This window comes from Solanum verrucosum, unplaced genomic scaffold, assembly GCF_900185275.1.
Source record: "Solanum verrucosum unplaced genomic scaffold, falcon-dt-bn FXZP01000183.1, whole genome shotgun sequence".
Taxonomy (NCBI): Eukaryota; Viridiplantae; Streptophyta; class Magnoliopsida; order Solanales; family Solanaceae; genus Solanum; species Solanum verrucosum.
In genome coordinates, this window is record NW_026020430.1 from 206,888 (window position 1) to 226,948 (window position 20,061).

Sequence of the window (20,061 nt, forward strand, 5' to 3'; positions counted from 1 at the left end):
ATAGATCTCACCACTCCCACAAGCGAAAACTAAACTTAATAATAGAATTAAAAGGTATGATAATTGAAGTATAATGACAAAACTCAAAGGTAAGGTACGATAACTTTATACAATTATACTATAATTTTATAAAAGTTTGTTATAATTAGGTGATTTTTTTTTCAATGTCATAATCTTGGTGAATAAAATAACTTGATATCTATTACTAGTGAGAGATGACAAATACTCCGTGAAACTAATTTAGATATACATATATCTAATAATCCAAACACTACGGTTATAAAAAAAAAACCACGTTGCAACTTGCAAGGATCTCACTATTTCCACAAGCAAAAATGAAACTTTATAAAACGAAACTATAAAATTCTTTCACGATAGATCGTGAATCACCATTAAATGATAAACTTATTTTTTTAAAACAGTATGTATTTTAAAAATAGTTGAATTCCAAGATATTTACGTTTCAGTCTAAATTGTTAGGCCAAAGAAATAAGTAGTGCAACTAAAATATAGCTTAAAGTCTTATTTAGGAGCCTGGTAACCAAGTTTGAAAATATTCACTTATAGTATAGGATGAAAAATATTACTCCCTCCGTCCCATTTTATGTGGCACCATTTTCTTTTTGGTCAGTCCCAAAAAGAATGTCATATTTCCTTATATGGTAAGTATTTAAAGGTACAATTCCTTTTTTACCCTTGTTGGTCCCACTTAATCTTAAAATAATACTCTAATACATTTATGAGGAGAGAGAAAAGTGAGTCTACTTTTTAAAGGGCAATTTGATAAACATTTCAAAGTCTTCATTTATTTCTTAAACTCCGTGCCCCAATCAAATATTGCCACATAAAATAGAACGGAGGGAGTACTAATATAAAAATCCACTCAACTTATATATGGTATGCTAATTATTTATTGTAGCAGCCAAAAGGTAGTAATTGTTGATGGGCTGAAATAATTCCCATGTCGTACGTCTCGTACCCGTTTCATTCGACTTAGAGATGACAATGAGACAAAGAAACGTTAAATAGGGTAAAGTTAAAACTAAAAATAGATAAACGAAATAAGATATATAGGTTAAAATTTTAACAAGTCAAAATTTGCCCGTCTCATTTTATTTACATTTCAATTGGACTTATAATTTATTTTTGTGAGTAGTGAAAATGTCAATTATTGAACAGATTATTTTTGAAGATGAAAATATTCGTATTGAAATAAAAACAGAAGAAATTAAAGATAAAAAGCATATGCAAAGTTATTATTCTATTAAACGTGTGGTGGGCACTTATAATACCAACGTGAGGTTGAGTACTAATTATAATATCCATTGATCGATTATTGCAGTATTTATTCTGAGACTTTAAGTAGCAACCGATAATACATATAATCTAGTGGGATAGGAGAATAAAATGACATAAAATTGTACTTTCCTCAGCAACATCAACACGTGTTACATTTATATGATCCCAAACCTTACATTTGGATTGGAGATTAATAAAAAATAACTTTTATTTAGTAATAATAGTATATATAATATTAAATCACATCATATACTAATAAAATCATAATTTTAAGCTATAGTAGAGTAAGTTGTATTACGTACATGCTCAAGATGACAATGAAGCAGAACAAGACAGGATTTAACGGGACGGATTAGTCAGGACAAGATTTAAACGAGACAGGTCAAATTAAAACACATTTTTCAGAAATTAATGCACGGGGTTAGCTAGGCAGGTGGTAGGGAAATAACAAACCAGAACAAACTTCACAACCTAATTAAATATGTGTGAAATTAATAATTAAATTGATAAGACTTTAATTAAATACCATAAAATACAGGTTCCTCCATCAGTTGGAACCGCTGGGCTCTGGCAGATTAAACAGTACTACTTAAGCCTCTGAACATTAAAAAAAAAAAGAAGTGATTGAGTGATTGTTGGATCAAATATTACTAGAAAATATGAAATTAGCTATTAAATTTATTCGTAATTTAATCCTCAGTTAATCCGTCCTTAAATAGCTCCAAGCTAATTAGATTTTCTTATATAATTTGTCGCTAAATAACTCCTAGCTTATTAGATTTTTTTTTTTTATAATTCATTGCTAAATGGGATTAACATAAGATTTTTGTTGTTTAGCTATGAAATTTTATCTGTCGCTAATTCCGTGTTTTCTAATACTGAAAAACATAGTTTATAGAAATGTTTGATGGGAAATTGTTGATTTGGTGACTTTGAAACGACGAAAGATTGCATACACTATCAATATAATTTAAAAAATAATAATATATAGTATTACGTTAACATTATTAATTATAACTTATTTTCAAGCTATTAATAAATAAGTTATAATGATTCATAGGTATATGTTCACTCACATGTTACATGCATCAATATATTTTACATGGTCAATATATAAAAGCTTAAATTCCTACCTTTTAAAAACTGTACGTTTATAAGTACTCCACATGTCTGTGAGAAAGGATAAATGGGAAGAGAATCTTATTTATGGAATTTGAATCCTCTTCACATTTAAACCAAAAATAATAATAATCTACTTAATAAGAACGTTTTTTTGGTAATTTCTTTTAAATCTATTCCTTTCACATGTCAAACAGCATGCTTCATCCCTGTGATGTTGTATCATCTTTCGATGCAAACAATAATTTCTATAAAAAATATGGAATAAAATCCAGCCTAAAAAGTTATAGCATATATTTTAATTAAAAGAAATAATTTTGAGGAGCTAAAATGTCCTCTTAGGAAAAGAAAATTAGCTAGTCAACAACTTCCAGTCCTTGTTCTTGTTGCATGCATGGCAAATGCCAATTAATTAGTGACGTATATTATGAGCTACTTGCCCACTTAATTACTTAAGAAAAAATCGACAAAATGAATTGTTTTGCTTAATCACCTTTAATTAATAAAGTAATTAATTTGGATTTGATTAGGACGTTTGTACGGTCCCTTTGCTAAGAGCTACAAATTGTTATGTGATCTACTGTGGTTTTAAATAACTATAGTGAGGACATAATTTTGATGGTCGAAATTGAGTAGTAATAATAGCGAGAGTACTAAAAGTAGTGGGGAAAGTCAAAAGTTTCACTAGGATATTCAAGATTTAATATGTTTATATGATAAATAAAAAAATTCAATTTTAAGAATTGTGATTGATAAATATCATAGACTAAAAATCAAAATATGTTGTTAATTTTATTTAGTGATGAATTATCATAAACACATGCATGCTACAAGTTTCGAGTTCTCAATAAATTGTCTATGATAGAAAATCTTTATCCCCAAAACGAAATTCCCCGATGCAATTCAAATTACTTGGGACATCATTATAAATCCCACAAAGCTAGGTGAAAAACTCAAAAAATATGTGAATATCATCCTTACTACTATATATTAATTATCGAATCAATAATAGTAGTAATTATTGGGATCCGACTCCTTTCCATTTCTCTTCTCTCCATTTTTCCCAAGTTTTAGCTTGGATTGGAGACACATGCATGTCATAATTTAGAATTAATGGTTGAGATCTAATTGATTAAAACAAAATCCTAATCATAGTTATTTACTTCCATATATTTGCTTCTTAAATATTTTTGCAATCCAACAATTTTAGATTTACATTATATTTTTCCTAAATGTATTTAAAAGAATTTATTTTCTTAATTACTTAAGTAATTTTTTGCTGATTTTTTACTTTTTTACCTAACATTTGCCATTTCACAAATAATATTTGCCAAATAAAAAATAAAAAATTGTGACCTGACATTTTTTTTTAATTTTAGAAGTAAAATAAATCTTGTCAAACAACTTTAAATTATTTCTTACTCCCTAAATGGAGTCCATATTGCTCTATAGACACTGTAGCTCCTAAAATTCTATTAGAATAATAAAAATATTTAACTGTATTATAATTTTTTTCAAAAAAGTTAAAGTATTTAATAAGTTTAATATATTTAGAGAAAATATAATGGATTGCAAAAACATTTAAATATATGGAAGTAAATAACTATGGTTAGAACTTTGTTATAATCAATTAGATCTCAACCATTAATTCTAAACTATGACATGTGTCTCCACTCTAAGCTAGAACTTGGGAAAAATGGAGAGAAGAGAAATAGAGAGGAGCCGGATACTAATTATTGACTTGTTGTAGGTACTATTATTGGCAAGAATTTTTTCTTTTCTCATCTCCAAAACCAAAAGCTTAAGCTTAGGAGAAAACGGGAAGTTATTTTGCTCTCTAATCCACTTAAGTAAATCAATTAATTATGAGATGCAATTAATTAAGCTTCAGAATAGATCTACAATACTTAATCACTATTTGATTAGTAATCACCAGAAATTAATTTAGCAGAACAAAATGACTTTAATTTTCTCTTTTTCGAATGAGATTTTATCTTTTCATTATATATATAAATAAAATCTACCAAAAATGCATGTGGAGTTTGACTCCACTTTAGTATCTTTCTAAAATCATGTACTCAAACAAAGCAACATGTATTCACTAAAAAGAATAATTAAGATTGGATTATATCTCTTATTATTATTTTCTAGTATTTAGTACTTTACTTTATATGCAAAATAAAGTAAATTAAGATAAATGTGCATCTTAATTAAAAACGTGAATAAGTTTTAGCCAGCCACGAGTAATGACAGCACTTATATTCATGCGAAAAGAACATTAGTACCAAATATTGCTAAAGATATAATATAATAAAATAAATAAAAGTATAACTTTTGATTACTAAAACTTTTTATTTATTGACAATTTATACAACTGAACATGTAGAAGTAGGAGCAAGCAGAGATTTGAGTACAAGTTTGCTCAAGAATTATCAGTTTATTATTATATTTTAATATTTTAATTTCAATATTTGAAACTCTTTAACTAAGTTTTTTTTTATAATAATTATAGAGACCTTCCTATAAGTTAGCTTCACAACATTTAGTGATTTTCAATACTACGCTCATCTTCTTTGTAATATTTATTTAACTTAATTAAAATTAATTCAAAATAATTACAATATGATCAATTTGTCCTTTATAATGTTATACTTCCAAAACAAAAATAAATATTTTGGGTTTAACCCGCAAGTAATCATTTAAATCCAACAGTTATAGATTCGATCTTCTAACATTTACTGTTTTTTTTTTTATCATCTTTATATGATTTTCAATACAAATCAATATCTCGTTATCTCTTTGGTCCGCTACTACAAAAACCGAACAATGGTTTTATTCTCTCTTTGCCTATTAGGGAAATACCCCTCCGTTCCATATTAATTGTTCATTTTTTTCTTACACGTCACTTAAAAAATCATAAATAAGAAGAAAAATTTGCTAATGAAACTTTAAAAACTTATTTAAACTTTCAAAAAAGAGAATCAATTGTAAGGATAAGATAAAAAAATTTAAAATTAATTTTATCTTAATTTTGTAATTTAGTAAATAATCTACAGTGAGATGGATAACTAAAACGCAATCGTCGCCTAAATTTATTTGGATGGAGTTATGATATCAAAGCTCTCAATGATTTCTTTTTTAAATTATTTCTTTTATGGTTTTATTTCTAAACAAATCAAGTTTAACGGTTGTTGTAGAAAAGTGGAAATTAATTGCTACACACCAGAGTTGCCCATGGATTTGGAAGAACCTAGCTACTCTAAAAATGAATTTTAAACTTTTGAATATTACGATTACACCAAACAAATGTACCAATTTAAAAAGTTTAATATACGGAATTAAGGACAATTTGGTTAAATTACAACTCATTTATATTAATGACAAATAATTTAAAATAACTACATTTAGAAAATCAAAATAAAGGAAATAAACGTACTAATAACACAAATCACAAAACATGTTGGTGTCCGTCTCAAAAATATAATGCTTCACCCCTATAACTATGAATATTGAGTCCTTCAAGATAGATCAGTTAGTTTGGAGGGTGGTTATCTACATGGATGACCCGGGATTGATCCCACCTCAATGCCTTCTGAGTCGAGTCATCGCATAGGGCTTGATTTGCCTAGTGCGGTTGTTACATCCCTGTGTGGTTTGCAGGCTACAATTTTAGTCGCAAGTAAAATAGGAGATGTTAACGGAACCAACGTGTTAGTGATTATACACGGAGATTATATTATGGGCAACTTTAATTTCCATGAGTAATCAACATTAATAATAAACTATTTCTAAAATAATAATATTAATATTTTTATTTCTACATCCTGGCAATCCCTATTATAGATTTAATTCTATGTAACGTTGTTGTACGATTTTAATTAAAATGATTAAGCATGGATATTGCGTTAAACTAACGGAATGCCTAACTTGGTGAAAATGGACCAAATAAGAGAATGCGTGATGAAAAAAAAGTTAGCTCAAATGTTATTGGACGTATACAAAAATATGTGCACTATTTGTGGAGGCAAAGCTAGGTGAGGTTCATGCGTTCGGATAAACCCAGTAATTTTTCCATAGGTCCTATATTTGTACTAAAAAATTAATTAAATATATATGTATATTAATTTGTGTATCCCTAACAAAATTGATTGACAGTTATTAACGAATTTAGAACCCCAAACTCTTAATCCTGTCTTCGCCTCTGAGTCTATTTGAATTTATGTTATGATTTATAGTATAAAATACATATATTTTCAATATGAAATTTATCTAAGATGTTATAATATATATATATACATTTTTCTAAAAAGTTTATTACCAATCTAGAAACTTGTCATTTTTATCATATGATCATATGTATCAAATTAATAAATGTTTGACATGTGTTGTATATATAAATTGTTATTCAATCTGTATTTCAAAGAACAAAAAGATAATAATCAAAATAACTTGAATTAGATAAACGTCGAGTCCTATTAAATTTACCGTGTGTCTTTAAAAATACTATTCCCCTTAATGTATTCGAGGTAATAAAGTATATCTTTCTAAGATAAAACAATTTGCTCACCAGTCTAGCCATACCACAAACTCTAGTGAACAACATCCGAATCACTCGACAATAACAATAAATCACACAAGACTAATTTTAAAAAAAAAGTGCAAGAAGAAGAAGACCAGAGAAAAACTATATATATAAAAAATGAGAGAAAATCACTTTATTTATAGTCAACAAAGACTAGTATGATTATGTGCTTATCGAAAAAATAGCAACCCTTAGAAAAATTCATAACTTATCAGAAAAGCCACAACTTATCGGAAAAGCCACAACTCATTCAATATCAAAAGATATTCAAACTACATCTTTATCTTCGTGTCTTTTCAAAAAGGAAAAAAAAACATTTCATTTCTCATTCTTACTTTTTAAAGTCCAACAAAAATATTATCTCGATTTAATTAAGTTATGTATTTTTATCTAGATTTAATATTATTATACTATTAAATCATATGCTAAATTAACACGGTCACCCATTTGAATAACTTTTTCCTCTCTTTTTTTCGAGTGACATATGAAACGCACACAGAGATTCCATTCTCTCCCGTGTTTTCACTATTATAAATAAGAGAACTCAGATCGGCATAACGTATACTTTGCTCTTCTTATAATTAGTTCATAATTTCCTTATAATTACTGTTTAAGAGCCATTCTTAATATCTTCTTTTTTTCAGATTTTTTTTTGTATATATTGCATTTGCATGGCCACTAATTTACAGAAGCGTGGACTGGTGAGCTTGGGGAAACGATTTGTGAACCATATAACTTATTCAAGTGCTCGAAATTCTGCCAACTCATCATCTACTGGCCTCTCTGCCAGGTATACTCTGAACTTTGCGGAGTCTTTAGAGCCAGAATTTTGAATTTATGAATTCTGAATTCTCATAAACATCAACTTGCAGTATTTTGGATAAATACTTATTTATACGTATTAAGTGAATTTCTTAACACAAATATAAAATTTTGATTAAAGTTACTGAGTTCTAGCTGAAGCTGTAACTTTCTCTCTAGCTCCGCCCTTGATCAGTTCGAGTTAATTACTTTCAATTTGTTTTTTTAAAAAAAAATCTAATTAAGTGATGTGCAGGAGGGTGGTGCACACGTCAGTGTATGACAAGAATCCAGAGGAATATGTGTCATCGTGGGTACCTGATGAAATAATCGAGGTAGAATCAGACAAGTACAAGTACTGGACTCCTCATCCCCAAACCGGGGTATTTGGGCCAGCTACTGATCACATTATAAAATACGGTGAATATGGCTCTCAATTCTCCACTGTAGATTCTGTGTTGGAACAAAAGACATTTTTTCGCGATCTTGAGGATCTGGAGAAGCCTAGTCATACTTAAGTTTCACAAAATATTACAACAGAAAATACTACTAGTAGGGAAGGTGAAAGAGGTGTTTCGTTTGTTGTGTTCTATGAATATGTGATATGTTTAGTTAATTAATGGAAGTACAATATGGAGTAAGTATAGAATAAAACTAGCCACTCTATGTGGGCTGCTTTTAAATGATCATATGGTGCAATACATACGATCAAATTTCTCTGTAACATCGTGGTTTGTCCCAAAAAAAAGTTTGATTGCTATACCAAAATATTGTTATAGAGAATATGTAATAGAACATAAGATTAAAAGTTGGTTCCAAAAACAACTTGACTATTATAATGAACTATTGTTATAAAGGATGACTGTTATAGAGAAATAACAACAATAAAATAACCTTCTAGCTAGCTTAATCGGATTATATTACAGAATACTCGACTGTCCTATAGGTGAGGTACGCGCGTGCACCCCTCAACTTCGAAAAAAAATCATGTGTATTTATCTTGAGAAACTGACAGAAATTAGAATATAATTAACAATGCATCCATGAGAAGCATATGCTCACTCTCTATGTTGCCTGTTTTCTATGAATGAGACCTATTAGTTACTTTGGATTCTTAATTGGAGAAATGAGCATCTAATATCTGAAGCCATGTTGCCTGATGTAATATCATTTTCCTGACAAAAGGGAGAAAAAAAATCCTCTGGGAACATCAAACAAATTGGAGTGACATAGAATAGATTAACATGGTTACTATAAATTAGCAAGAGAGGAAAAGATGAAGGGGGAGCGCTTTCTTGTTCATACAGCAATTTCATTGCTGTGTAGGAATATAATTGCAAATGCAGTAAATATTGTGTCTTAAAAATACTTTTCATTCACCAACCAAACAACATAACACATAGGAAATAAATGACATCCTTCGTACGAAACACAAACATGAAACAGAAATAACAATCGTAACATTTTCTAATCAAACAAGTGCAGTTTTAGCTGATTGGTTCAGTTGGAATTCTTGTATTTCCTTGATTAAAAGCATGACATTGAGATGAGAAGATCCACCATCTTCTACAGCTCTTTTTGCCATTTCTCCAAGCTCCCTAGCTCTTTTTCTAATCTTTTTTCCTTCTTTCTCCTTGTCCATCACCTTTTTAATGGCATCCGTCACTGCATTGTTGCTCACTTGGGCTCCAAACTTCTCTTCTTCCCCCAAATGCACAATTGCCTGAGATCCAACACCCACAGCTATATTCAATACATGTTCTAATAACTTCTCATTAAGAAACTGCTCGGCGAATAAAGGCCATGTGATCAAAGGTACACCAGCACTAATCCCTTCAACAGTTGAATTCCAACCACAATGAGTCAAGAACCCACCAACTGCAGGGTGTGATAGAATTACTACTTGTGGTGACCATCCGCGTATCAAAAGCCCTCTTTCTTTTGTTCTTTCCTCAAATCCATTTTTCGATATCCACTCCTCTATTGGTGCTTGTCCTTCCCCTGTTTTTATGACTAAAATGAATGGACAACCTGATGCTTCCAGGCCTAAAGCAAGCTCCACAAATTGTACTACTGTAATACGACCAAGGCTCCCAAAACATGCATACACAACAGTCTCTGGCTCCCAAGAATCAAGCCATTTCTTCAAAATGTCCTCTTTGTCAAATGATCCCTTATTCCCTCTCTGAACTTTATCAAGATTGTCATTGTTACAAAGAGATAAAGGTCCAATGCACCAAACTCTACCATCTTTAAGTCTTCGGAATTTGTCTACATACCTTTGTTCCAACTCCTCGAAAGTATTGATCACAACCCCATATGCTCTTTTTTCAGCTGCTCTTATTTTGTCACGAATATCTTGTATGACAACTGTTCCTGCTGGATTGAAATGGGGAGGCAGCTGAGCTTTAGTGACTTCAATTCTATCTGGCAAATCAGGTATGACAAAAGTCCCTGATTCAGGTATTTTGTTTTGATCCTTCAAGATGTACATATTATACTTACACATTTGGTTGAAGCAACTCATTCCATCAAAAACAATTCTTGGAATCTGAAACTTATCAGCTGTATCAGCTGTCCAAGCAACATACGCATCAGAAATAATGCAACTCGGTTTAGGCTTCATATCTTCAAGTAATTTCTCAGTCTGTTCTTGCAGCATATCAATTGCAGCAAAGAACTGTCTTCGATAGTTCAGACCAGGCACATCATTATGGTTTTCACACCCCTCTGGAAGTCCTGCTTCCTTACCTTTAAACTGGAGCTCCACTACCCGAATGACGAGTCCAGAACGAATGGCACGGTCAATTGCTGCAGTGAATCTGGCGGCATTTAGAGCTGTCGTGACTAACGTGACTGTCACTCCTTGCTGCGCTAACAATTTGGCCATGTCCGCCAGCGGTATAAGGTGACTTGTAGAAAGTAAAGGAATCACAACAAAGTTTAGCTCTGCCAATGCTGGCACCGTTGTCATCTTTACTCAGTAAGAACTGAAAAAGCTATAGTTTATTGAGTAGTTTTGCTCCTTCACGTTTTTTCAGAAAATGAGCACTTTTGATTTCCATCAAACTCCAGCAGTTATATTTAAGTGCAAATTCTTCACCTCAGAAAACTCTTCACCACATATTTGTGAAGAGTTAATTAAGGTTATTATGTCATTTAGACGTTCATGACATGATAAAAAATTGGTTATTATATCATAGTGTCATTTATATGATGTTAAAGTTAGGTAAGAAAGGAGCAAAATGAAAATAAGAAAAAGACAGGGACCAATAACAGTCAGAATTTTGTGTCACATGTGTAGAGGTGAGAAAAATCCAATAATTGCCAGGCAGTACATTTCATTTTAGAAGGGGACTTGCTATATCAAAGCGTGTCCTTTCCTTTTTATGTGTATTTACTATGACAACTAATCAATTTTGTCTACATTATGCATCAGATCAATTATTGAGTCATGGTATTGAAGGAAAAAAAGATATTTGAAAAAAAATCGTTTCTCCCTCATCTGTAATGAAGAGGAGAATTTTTTGTGCTTATATTCATTGCTATGCCATTTGAGTTCGTTGGAGTTCTGTGATTTGTATGGCCGCGGTTATAATTCCTTAAGACCACACAAGTAACTTGTGGGCTCAAACTAATTGTTAAACTGTTGGATTTTAAAGGCGTGAACATGAAATGAAAGGTTGTGACTCTCCTGAAGAGTTGTGACTATGCTGAAGGGTTGTGACCTTTATGAAAGGTTGTGTTCTTTCTAAAGGGTTGTGACCGTTTGAAAGGTTGTGCCTTTTCCAAAGTGTTGTGACCTTTTTGAAAGGTTGTCTTGTTTCTAAAGGGTTGTGACCTTTACCCTTTGTTGGCTATAAATAGAGAGGTTTTCTCTCATTTTTCAGCATCGAATTCTTCCCTTCTTTTGCATACATTTCTTACAAAACAAAATCGATCTTGTCTATGTGTGTGATTCATTGTTGTCATTTTGAGTTTGTTGAAATTATCGAAGTTTGAGGTACCGCTACTTCTTTAATGGTTAATCCGTTTTATCTTGGGAGGAATTAATCTGCAACCTCGGGTACTTGAGGGAATTAAATTTATTAAGGACACACAATGAGTTCTGTGGACTCGGATAGTTCTTTGTGTTTTTCTTTTTATCTTTTATTATTTCTGGTTTGCTAATCTGAATACAAGAGTTAACAAGCTTAAGAAATTTAATGTTGGTATTTTCTGTGGTAAGGAAATTACTTATATTTTTTGTGTTCTTTTTATTGGGGAAAGAAAAAGAAGAAAAATAGAATTATTTTATCATATGATAAAAAAGATTTGGGATGAATTACTACTACTTTAATATGTTCGAGTATATTTTTTGTAGTAAGTTTTCCTTGGATGGGTAAGATTATTTTTATTTTCTTCCCAAGTGCATTCAAGCATTGCACCCTTTAGTTTTCTTTTCAATGAGAAAATTTATTTTGTGCATAAAGGCTAAGATGAACATTTTAAGTTTTTACCTATATTCTTGGTTTTATATAACTATGAGAAGAAGTAAATGAACAAATGTTGTCTCCTAACAATATTTGAACATGAGTTTAGTTTCTTTTTGAAATTAAATATCTTCTTGAGGAAAATAGGAATATGATGGAAACTGAAAAAAGGAAAAAAAAATTAGCAAGAAAAGTGACTTGCATGGAATTATTGCTGACAGATAGAATATGATTCAATGAGAGTAAAAATTAGGTTCTATCTTTATTTCTCTTGATTATTATTTTCTTTTTCTATCCTTTATAAGTTATGAAATTTATTTCATAAATGTTAGGATAGATGGTCATTATGTGATGATCTCGGAATATGTCTTTATTATTATTAATATGTATTCTGTTTAGAGGAGGAAAAATAAAACTTTTGTAGTTTTCTACTCCATGTGAAATTTGATTGTGTTTGACTTTGGGAGATTTTTTTTTACTCCTTTGGTTTGAACAATATAAGAACTTCACGAACAAATCTGATTGTGCATTGGTTTGAAGAATATAGAAACTTCACCAATTTGTTAAATACTCTGTTTGAATGAATATTCTTACTTGAAGAGTACAAAATCTTCGTTAGGAATATTAAGGCTAAATGATTGAAAAAGATAAAATCTTCATTGTTAGCTCGAAACAGTGTTGTATTTGAGGTTTCTGGAGATTAAAACCTTTTTGGTTTACTATTCTGTCTGAATGTGAAACTGATTCGAAGAGTTTTAAAACTTCATCAGAATTCAAGGTTCATTCGGTCAACGATTAGAAGAATATAAAAACTTCATCGTTAAACTAGAAACAAGTTGTATAAAGATTGAATCTTTATTGTTAGTATTCTAAATACTAAGTGGTTTGTCAAGTTGTGTGACAAAACGGGAAAAGAAAACACTAGTGGCATAAAATTAGTGATTTTTGTGCCTGGAATGGGTGTTTATATGGATTAAATCTCCAAAAGAAGGCTTTGTGTTGCCAATGTGTAAGCATGGAAAAAAAATATGTGGAAAACAATTTCAAATACTTGAAAAATATTTTTGAGAACATATTTAAAATGTGGGGGGTTCTTTACTTGTGATAAAGACAAAATTAGTCTTACTATCTAATTTAAATTTGAAAGTACAAGATATGAAATTTAATGACATTCTTGTATTATTTTAGACCCACAAAATTCTTGGAGTATATTTGATATTGTGAACGTTGAGTCGCTCTTTATTAGTATATGATATGACTAGTATAAAACCACAAAATTATATTACTCATTCAAAAGAATTGTATTCTTTGATGAAAAAGTTTCACTTAAAATATTATGATTTTTCATGAAAAGATATGTCTATTAATTTTTTTTTTTTTTTGTATAGACATGAACATTGGTGAAAAGTGATCTGTTATGTTAGTGTTGTAAAACAAACATTTGGGTCATATTGCTCTTATTGGACCGATGAGACTATGATCATGAGTAATTCTATAACAAATTGAATGTTATGGAAAAGTCCTTCTGAAAAGGACATATGACAAGGTGTTGACTCTAAAACAATGTCTGTATTTGAGAAAGTTATAAAAAGTAAAGAACAAAATATTTGTGGGAAAAAGTTACCTCACAGAAGGTCTTTTCAAACTTAGTATTTCTGTTTGTTCTTACTTGCTTGAATCAAATTGTTTGTGACATAAATGCTTGGGACATGTCAATTACAAAACCTTGCAAAAACTGATCAACTTAGAAGTTTTACCTAATTTCTAGTGCAATAAATCAAAATGTCAAGTATGTGTTGTTGAAAGGAAGTTTAATACCTTAGAATTGATTTACACTGACATTTGTGATATGAAGTCAACACCATCTCATAGTGGGAAAAAGTGTTTCATAAATTTTATTGACAATTGCACTAGATATTGTTATGTTTATTTGCTGAATGGTAAGGATGAAGCAATAGAAACATATTGGCAATATAAAACTGAAGTTGAAACAGTTGGATAAAAAGATTGTTATGATTAGAAGTGGTAGATGTGGAGAATATGAATCTTTTTTTGCAGAAATATATTTGGAAAATGAAATCATCCATCAAATTATTGCACATTCTCACCTCAATCTAATGAAATTGTTGACAGGAAAAAACTAAACTTTGAAGGAAATGTTGAATGTCCTATTTATAAGTTCAGGTTTACCACAAAATTTGTGGGGGGTGCTATCATTATAGCAAAAGAGAACAACAACAAATTTGTCTGTTCAGAAAGAGAGAAACAAAAAGTTTTGTTTGTTAGTAAAGGGAGTAACAAATTAAAAAAAAAACTTTTGTTTGTTAAGAAAGGGAGCAACAAAAAGTTGTGTTTGTTCAGGCTTTGTTGTATCCTGATAAAGAATTGTTTGTCGTCCCTTAAAGTTTATACAAGCAATAACTCTTGAAAGAGAGTGATCAAACAATTTCCAATACAGTCTATTTCATATGAGAAATGGAAATGAGGAAACTATTCCCTAACGGGTCAAAATAGGACCTAAGACTTTTGATTGTATGTTCATTGGATATGCTACAAATAGTAAAGCATGTCGATTTATGGTTCATAAGTACGAACCGTCGGATAGTCAAGTGAAGGGCCGAAACGACCTTGGGAAGAACCAAAGGAGAATGTACTTAATAAAGAGATTCAGAGGTGTAGTAAATGTCAATGGACAAATTACTTCCTACGAGTTTGATTTTGTAACATTTCTTCTTGAAAATGAGTCTCATATATTCTAAAAGTTATGTCCTTTGTGGACTCATTCTCTTTGAGAAAAGGCTGTCAATAGTAAGATAGATTCAATCTTGAGCAACCATACTTGAGAGTTGGTTGATCTTTCTTCAGGAAATAAACTTTTGGGTTCAAAGTGGATCTACAAAAGGAAAAGAAAGTTGATGAAACTATTGATAAATACAAAGACAGACTTGTTGTCATAGGCTTTAGACAATAAGAAAGCCTTGTTTGACAGATAATAGCACTAACTAGGATTACATCAATTAAGATGTTAATTGCGCTAGTTGCGAAATTTGGCCTTCAAATTCGTCAAAATGGATGTGAAAACATTTTTTTAAATGGAAAATTGGAGGAAGAAATTAACATGGAACAACCCAAGGGCTTTGTGGTTCTGATAAAGAAAAGAAAGTCTGTAAACTTGTTAAGTCACTCTGTGGACTAAAAAAATGCGCTAAAATAATGACATGCGAAGTTTGACCAAACTATGTTGGCAAATGAATTCAAGATTAATGAATGTGATAAATGTTTTTACATTAAAAATACTCCAAATCACAAGGTCATTGTTTATTTTTATGTTGATGACACGTTGATCATCAAAAGAGACATTTCTGACATAAATGTTACTAAGCATATGCTAGAAAGTAACTTCGATATGAAAGACATTAAATTACTGATGTGATTGAAAATGTACTTGACAAGTTCAAGCATTTGGATTTCAATATTGTCAAGACTCCAATAAATGTGAGATTTGTACTTCAAAAGAATGAAGGCAAAAGTGACTTACAATTTGATTGTGCTAGAGTATTGAGAAGTATGATATATATCATGAAGTGTACGCGATCAGATATAGCATATGCTATTAATAAACTTAGTCGGTTCACGAGTAATCTCAATCATACTCATTGGATGACAATGAAAAGAGTTTTGGAGTATTTAAAACATACATAAAAAACTATTGCTTTGCATTATAACTAATATTCAACAGTATTGGAAGGATATAGTGATGCAAATTGAATCACCATGTCAAATGAAGTAAAATCCACGAGTGGATATGTATTTACTCTTGGTGGATGAGCAGTCTCTTAGAAATCTTCCAAATAGAGATGTATCGCTCGCTCTACTATGAAATCTGAGTTTATCACTCTAGATAAGGCTAGTCAAGAAGTTGAATGACTCCAAAATTTCTTGAAAGATTTTAGGCCCAAACCTTTTAGCTCCAGTATGCATACACTGTGAGAGTTAATTTGCAATAGGTAGGGCATGAAGCATGAAGTATAACGGAACGTCTCGTTATATATGACGTAGACATAATATCATTAGAGAACTACTCTCTAGTGGAATTATCATAATTGACTATGTAAAGTCAAAGGATAATGTGTCGGATCCACTTATAAAAGGCCTAACTAGAGAGGTAGTTGATAGATTATCAAAGGGAATGGGACTATGGCCTAGAACAAGTCATTGTGGCGGTAACTCCACCTAGAAGACTGGAGATCCCAAGATCTAGGTTCAAAGAGATCAAACAAAGTCATTGGTGACGGTTTAACATTGTCAAAATATTTTTTATGGTCCATTCTCATGATAAGACAATGCTCAGTAACAAGGATAAATGCATTAGGACTTTTTGATGATTTCTAAGTTTGATACAGGGTATATCAAATGGTGTTTCTACGGGATAACATATTTATAAATCACCTATGTAAGTGTGAAGTGTAAGCCGCTTCAAGGAGAATCCGGTAAGGCCAGTTCTCTACGCACTTATAAACCAAGATGTGTTCATGGCTGAAACGAACAAAACAATGAGAACCAAAAACAGTTCAAGGGTTGATTGTGTGACTTATGTTGTCTAGGTATACACTAAAGCTCGACGGTTCAAAGATATCAAATCTACCGATTGACCGAGTATATTCGATATATGTTCACTATGGAAAGTTCAAAGGGAAACCCACTTATCCTGAGGCCATCAATCCTTAATTACGAATCACACAATTTTTCATGCATATGTTTTAACAATAGCCATTCCCTATTTATTTGGGGGATTGCTGGATTTTAAAGGTGTGAACATGAAATGAAGGGTTGTGACCTTTATGAAAGGTTGTGTCCTTTCTAAAGGGTTGTGACTATTTGAAAGGTTGTGCCTTTTCCAAAGTGTGGTGACCTTTCTGAAAGGTTGTCTTCTTTCCAAAGGGTTGTGACCTTTACCCTTTGTTGGCTATAAATAGAGAGGTTTTCTCCCATTTTTCAGCATTGAATTCATCCTTTCTTTTGCATGCATTTCTTACAAAACAAAATCGATCGATCGTGTCTATGTGTGTGATTCGTTGCTGTCATTTTCAGTTCGTTATCGCTACTTCTTTACTGGTTAATCCGTTTTATCTTGGGAGGAATTAATCTGCAACCTCAGGTACTTGAGGGGATTAAATTTCTTAAGGATACACAGTGGGTTCTGTGGACTCAGATAATTCTTTGTGTTTTTCTTTTCATGTTTTATTATTTCTGGTTTGCTAATCTGAATACATGAGTTAACATAAACAACATAAACTGACTTGTTAAATTACTACATTAAACTCTGTCTGATAACACTTTATAATTCTCAAATAAGTACATTCCATACTACTTGTGCATCTTCATTTTAAGATTTGTTGAGTTGGAATTCTTGTATTTCTTTGATTAGAAGTATTAAACTAAGATGAGAAGATCCATCATTTTCTATTGCATTTTTTGCAATTTGTCCAACGTCTTTCGCTCTTTTTCTCCTATCATTTCCTTCTTTCTCTTTGTCCATCACCTTTTTAATGGCTTTAGTCACTTCTTCTTTGTTCACTTGGACTTCAGGCTTCTCTTCCTCTCCCAAATGCATAGCTCCTTAAGATCCAACACTCACACCTGTTTTTAAGACATGTTCTAAGAATCTCTCGTTCATAAACTGCTCGAAAAATAAAGGCCAAGTGATCATAGGCACACTAGCAACGATCCCCTCAAGGGTCGAATTCCAACCACAATGAGTCAAGAACCCTCCAATTGTAGGGTGTGATAGGATCAATACTTGTGGTGCCCAGCCGCGGATCAAAAGCCCCTTTTCTTTTGTTCTTGTCCCAAATCTATTTTTTGATATCCAGTCCTCTATTGGTGCTTGTCCTTCCCCTGCTTTTATGACTAAAATGAATGGACAACCTGATTCTTCCAGGCCTAAAGCTAGCTCCACAAATTGTACAATTGTAATACAGTCGAGACTCCCAAGACATGCATAAACAACAGACTCAGGCTGCCAAGAATCAAGCCATTTATTTAAACTGTCCTCCTTGTCAAATGACGTCTTATTCCCTCTCTGAGCTTTATCTAGATTGTCATTGTTACAGAGACACAAAGGTCCAATACACCAAACTCTTCCATCTTTAAGTTTTCAGAATTCATCAACGTACCTTTGTTCCAACTCCTCGAAAGTATTGATTACAACCCCATAGGCTCTTTTTTCAGATGCTTATATTTTGTCTCGAATATCTTGTATGCAATGTGTTCCTGGATTGAATGCTCCAGGCAGCTGACATTTAGTTACCTCAATTCTATCTGGCAAATCAGGGATGACAAAAGGCCCTGATTCAGGGATTTCACTTTGATCATTCATGATGTACAAATTATGCATACATAATTGACTGAAACAACTCATTCTATCAAAAATAATTCTTGGAATCTGAAACTTATCAACTGTCTCAGCTGCCCAAGCAATATGAGTATCACAAATAATGCAACTTGGCTTAGGCTTCATCTCTTCAAGCAATTTTTCAGCTTGGTCTTGTAGCATATCAATTGCAGCAAAGAAATTTCTTCGAAAGGCTAGAGCTGGTAGAAGATCCGCACTTTCACATCCCTCGGGCAGTCCTGCTTCCTTAGCTGGAAACTGGAGTTCAAGTACCCGAATGAGGAGTCCAGAACTGATGGCACGATCAATTACTACAGTGAATCGGATAGCATTGAGGGGCGTCATGATTAAAGTGATAGTCACGCCTCTCCGTGCTAACAATTTTGCCATGTCCACCATGGGTATGATATGACTTGCAACAAGTAATGGTATCAAAACAAAGTTTAACTCTTGCTATGTAACCATCTTTAATATGATATAGTTGCAAATGAATAAAGATTAAATGTGCTTTTATATTATATTAGTAGTGTTACTACTTTTTAAGGTTATGATGTAAGGGCTTACATCTGCATTAAATTAATCTTGTAGCCTCAAGTATAGCAGTCCATTACGGCACTTTGAGCAATTATTCAAGTAATTAAGAAAATCTGACCATATGCAACTCGACATTTCATGTGATAAAGTCAGCTAACTATCTTACAGTCGTCTCTATTTCATGTGTACATGATAGCTAATCAATTTTGTCATTCAAGTCTAAGCTGACATTCACAGTTTCAATCATCCAATAAAAGATCGACTTTTGTAAGATTAACTTTAAGTTCGATAACTTATACTATGATAAAAAATATTACTAATTTTTTTGGCGAGGCACATTATGAGACAACAGTTCCTTTTTATGTGGCAATACAGTCACCAATCACTTAATTATACTTTATATATAACTTGTAGGATTTATAGAAAGAAGTCGACGAATTGTGTACCTTATGTTTTGCAGCGGAAAATCGACGAAATCCTTTTCTTTGAAGAATTGCTCCAAGCCAAACTTGAATCTCAAGGAAACAAGATAAATGATTCACAAACTAAATATCTTTTGGTGAGTGTCTTTTTCTTTATAGCTTAGGGTTACTAAGGTAATGGTTCTATTTGTTATGTGGATTTATATGATAAATATTCTATGACTTGTCTTTTACATTGAAAGTGCATGGTGATTCTCAAACTTGGCAAATGCATGTGTTTCAACTAAACTGTCCTTTTTAACATGCTTTAAGGATTTTATTGCATGGCTTTCATATTTGGTACATATTTGTGCTAACCCCTATTTCTTCTACATTTTTACAAAGTGTAGGTTCCGGCGTGTGAAGTGTACTTCCTTGATTAAGGTTTGGGTTGCTTAT

The 20,061-nt window shown here is 31.7% G+C and overlaps 2 protein-coding genes across 2 annotated transcripts; one reads left to right on the plus strand and one right to left on the minus strand.

Annotated features, from left to right (window-relative positions):
• Window positions 1-7,666: 7,666 nt before the first annotated feature.
• Window positions 7,667-8,656, plus strand: LOC125807652 (late embryogenesis abundant protein At5g17165-like). The gene is made up of 2 exons (XM_049487388.1): window positions 7,667-7,790; window positions 8,058-8,656. Exons 1-2 carry the CDS (start codon window positions 7,672-7,674, stop codon window positions 8,317-8,319), a joined length of 381 nt encoding a protein of 126 aa, XP_049343345.1. The 5' UTR covers window positions 7,667-7,671; the 3' UTR covers window positions 8,320-8,656.
• Window positions 8,657-9,234: 578 nt separating this feature from the next.
• Window positions 9,235-19,012, minus strand: LOC125807640 (anthocyanidin 3-O-glucosyltransferase 4-like). The gene is made up of 3 exons (XM_049487375.1): window positions 18,574-19,012; window positions 18,202-18,420; window positions 9,235-9,832 (listed from the first exon to the last, which is right to left on the minus strand). The coding sequence occupies exons 1-3, from the start codon at window positions 19,010-19,012 to the stop codon at window positions 9,273-9,275; spliced, it is 1,218 nt and encodes a 405-aa protein (XP_049343332.1). The 3' UTR covers window positions 9,235-9,272.
• Window positions 19,013-20,061: the final 1,049 nt, after the last annotated feature.

Coding starts and splice junctions, on each gene's coding strand:
- LOC125807640 (XM_049487375.1), bottom strand. CDS start 19,012: ATGACGCCCCTCAATGCTATCCGATTCACTGTAGTAATTGATCGTGCC. Junction 18,421..18,573: donor TAGAATTGAGGTAACTAAAT/GTCAGCTGCCTG, acceptor GAAAACTTAAAG/ATGGAAGAGTTTGGTGTATT. Junction 9,833..18,201: donor TTTAGGCCTGGAAGAATCAG/GTTGTCCATTCA, acceptor TGGAAGCATCAG/GTTGTCCATTCATTTTAGTC.
- LOC125807652 (XM_049487388.1), top strand. CDS start 7,672: ATGGCCACTAATTTACAGAAGCGTGGACTGGTGAGCTTGGGGAAACGA. Junction 7,791..8,057: donor TCTACTGGCCTCTCTGCCAG/GTATACTCTGAA, acceptor AGTGATGTGCAG/GAGGGTGGTGCACACGTCAG.